General features: G+C 68.0%; 1 protein-coding gene across 1 annotated transcript in view; it reads right to left on the bottom strand.

Moving 5' to 3' along the window:
• Positions 1–286, bottom strand: part of LOC113976565 (adiponectin receptor protein 1-like) — a gene marked incomplete at its 5' end in the record, with an annotated part of 1791 nt that extends 1505 nt beyond the window's left edge. The window contains one exon of the mRNA XM_027701857.1: positions 74–286. Within this exon, the coding sequence (XP_027557658.1) occupies positions 74–286 (213 nt within the window). The remainder of the gene's footprint in view (positions 1–73) is intronic.
• Between the last annotated feature and the right edge of the window lie 261 nt (positions 287–547).

Genomic DNA, 547 nt, shown 5'->3' with positions numbered 1-547 from the left:
GTGCCCCCCAGCCCCCCCATGTGCCCCCTGTGCCCCCCAGCCCCCCCCGTGTGCCCCCCAGCCCCCGACTCACCCAGATGTCGAACTTGCCCGGGAAGAAGCGCTCGGGCACGCGGGCGGCGTAGAGGGCGGCGCCCGTGATGTACATGACGGCCATGAGGAAGAACCAGCCCATCTGCCCCACCGTGGTGGCCTTCACGAAGCCCTCGGCGATGGTGAAGTGCAGGGTGGGCACCACCCCGCTCAGCCCCAGCCCCAGGAACACCCCTGGGTGCCCAGGGCGGTGTCAGGGCACGGCCCCGGCACCCCCAGCCCCCGTCCTGCGCCAGGGATCCTCCTCCCGGGGGAGATCCCTGGAATGGCCCAGCTGGGAGGGACCCTCGAGGGCCAAGGGCAGCTCCAGCCCCAACAACCCCCCCCGGCCCTGAGAGTGTCGGCCAAGCGCTCCTTGGACCTCTCCAGACACTCTCTGAACTCCTCCAAACTCTCCTCCAACTTCCCCAAACATTCTCTGAACTTCTCCAAACGCTCCTCAAACTTTTCCAAA

This window comes from Neopelma chrysocephalum, unplaced genomic scaffold, assembly GCF_003984885.1.
Source record: "Neopelma chrysocephalum unplaced genomic scaffold, ASM398488v2 Primary Assembly neopelma1_171, whole genome shotgun sequence".
In the NCBI taxonomy this organism is placed as follows: Eukaryota; Metazoa; Chordata; class Aves; order Passeriformes; family Pipridae; genus Neopelma; species Neopelma chrysocephalum.
Note: the sequence above shows the minus strand (reverse complement) of the source record. Positions and strands in the feature narration are given on the sequence as shown.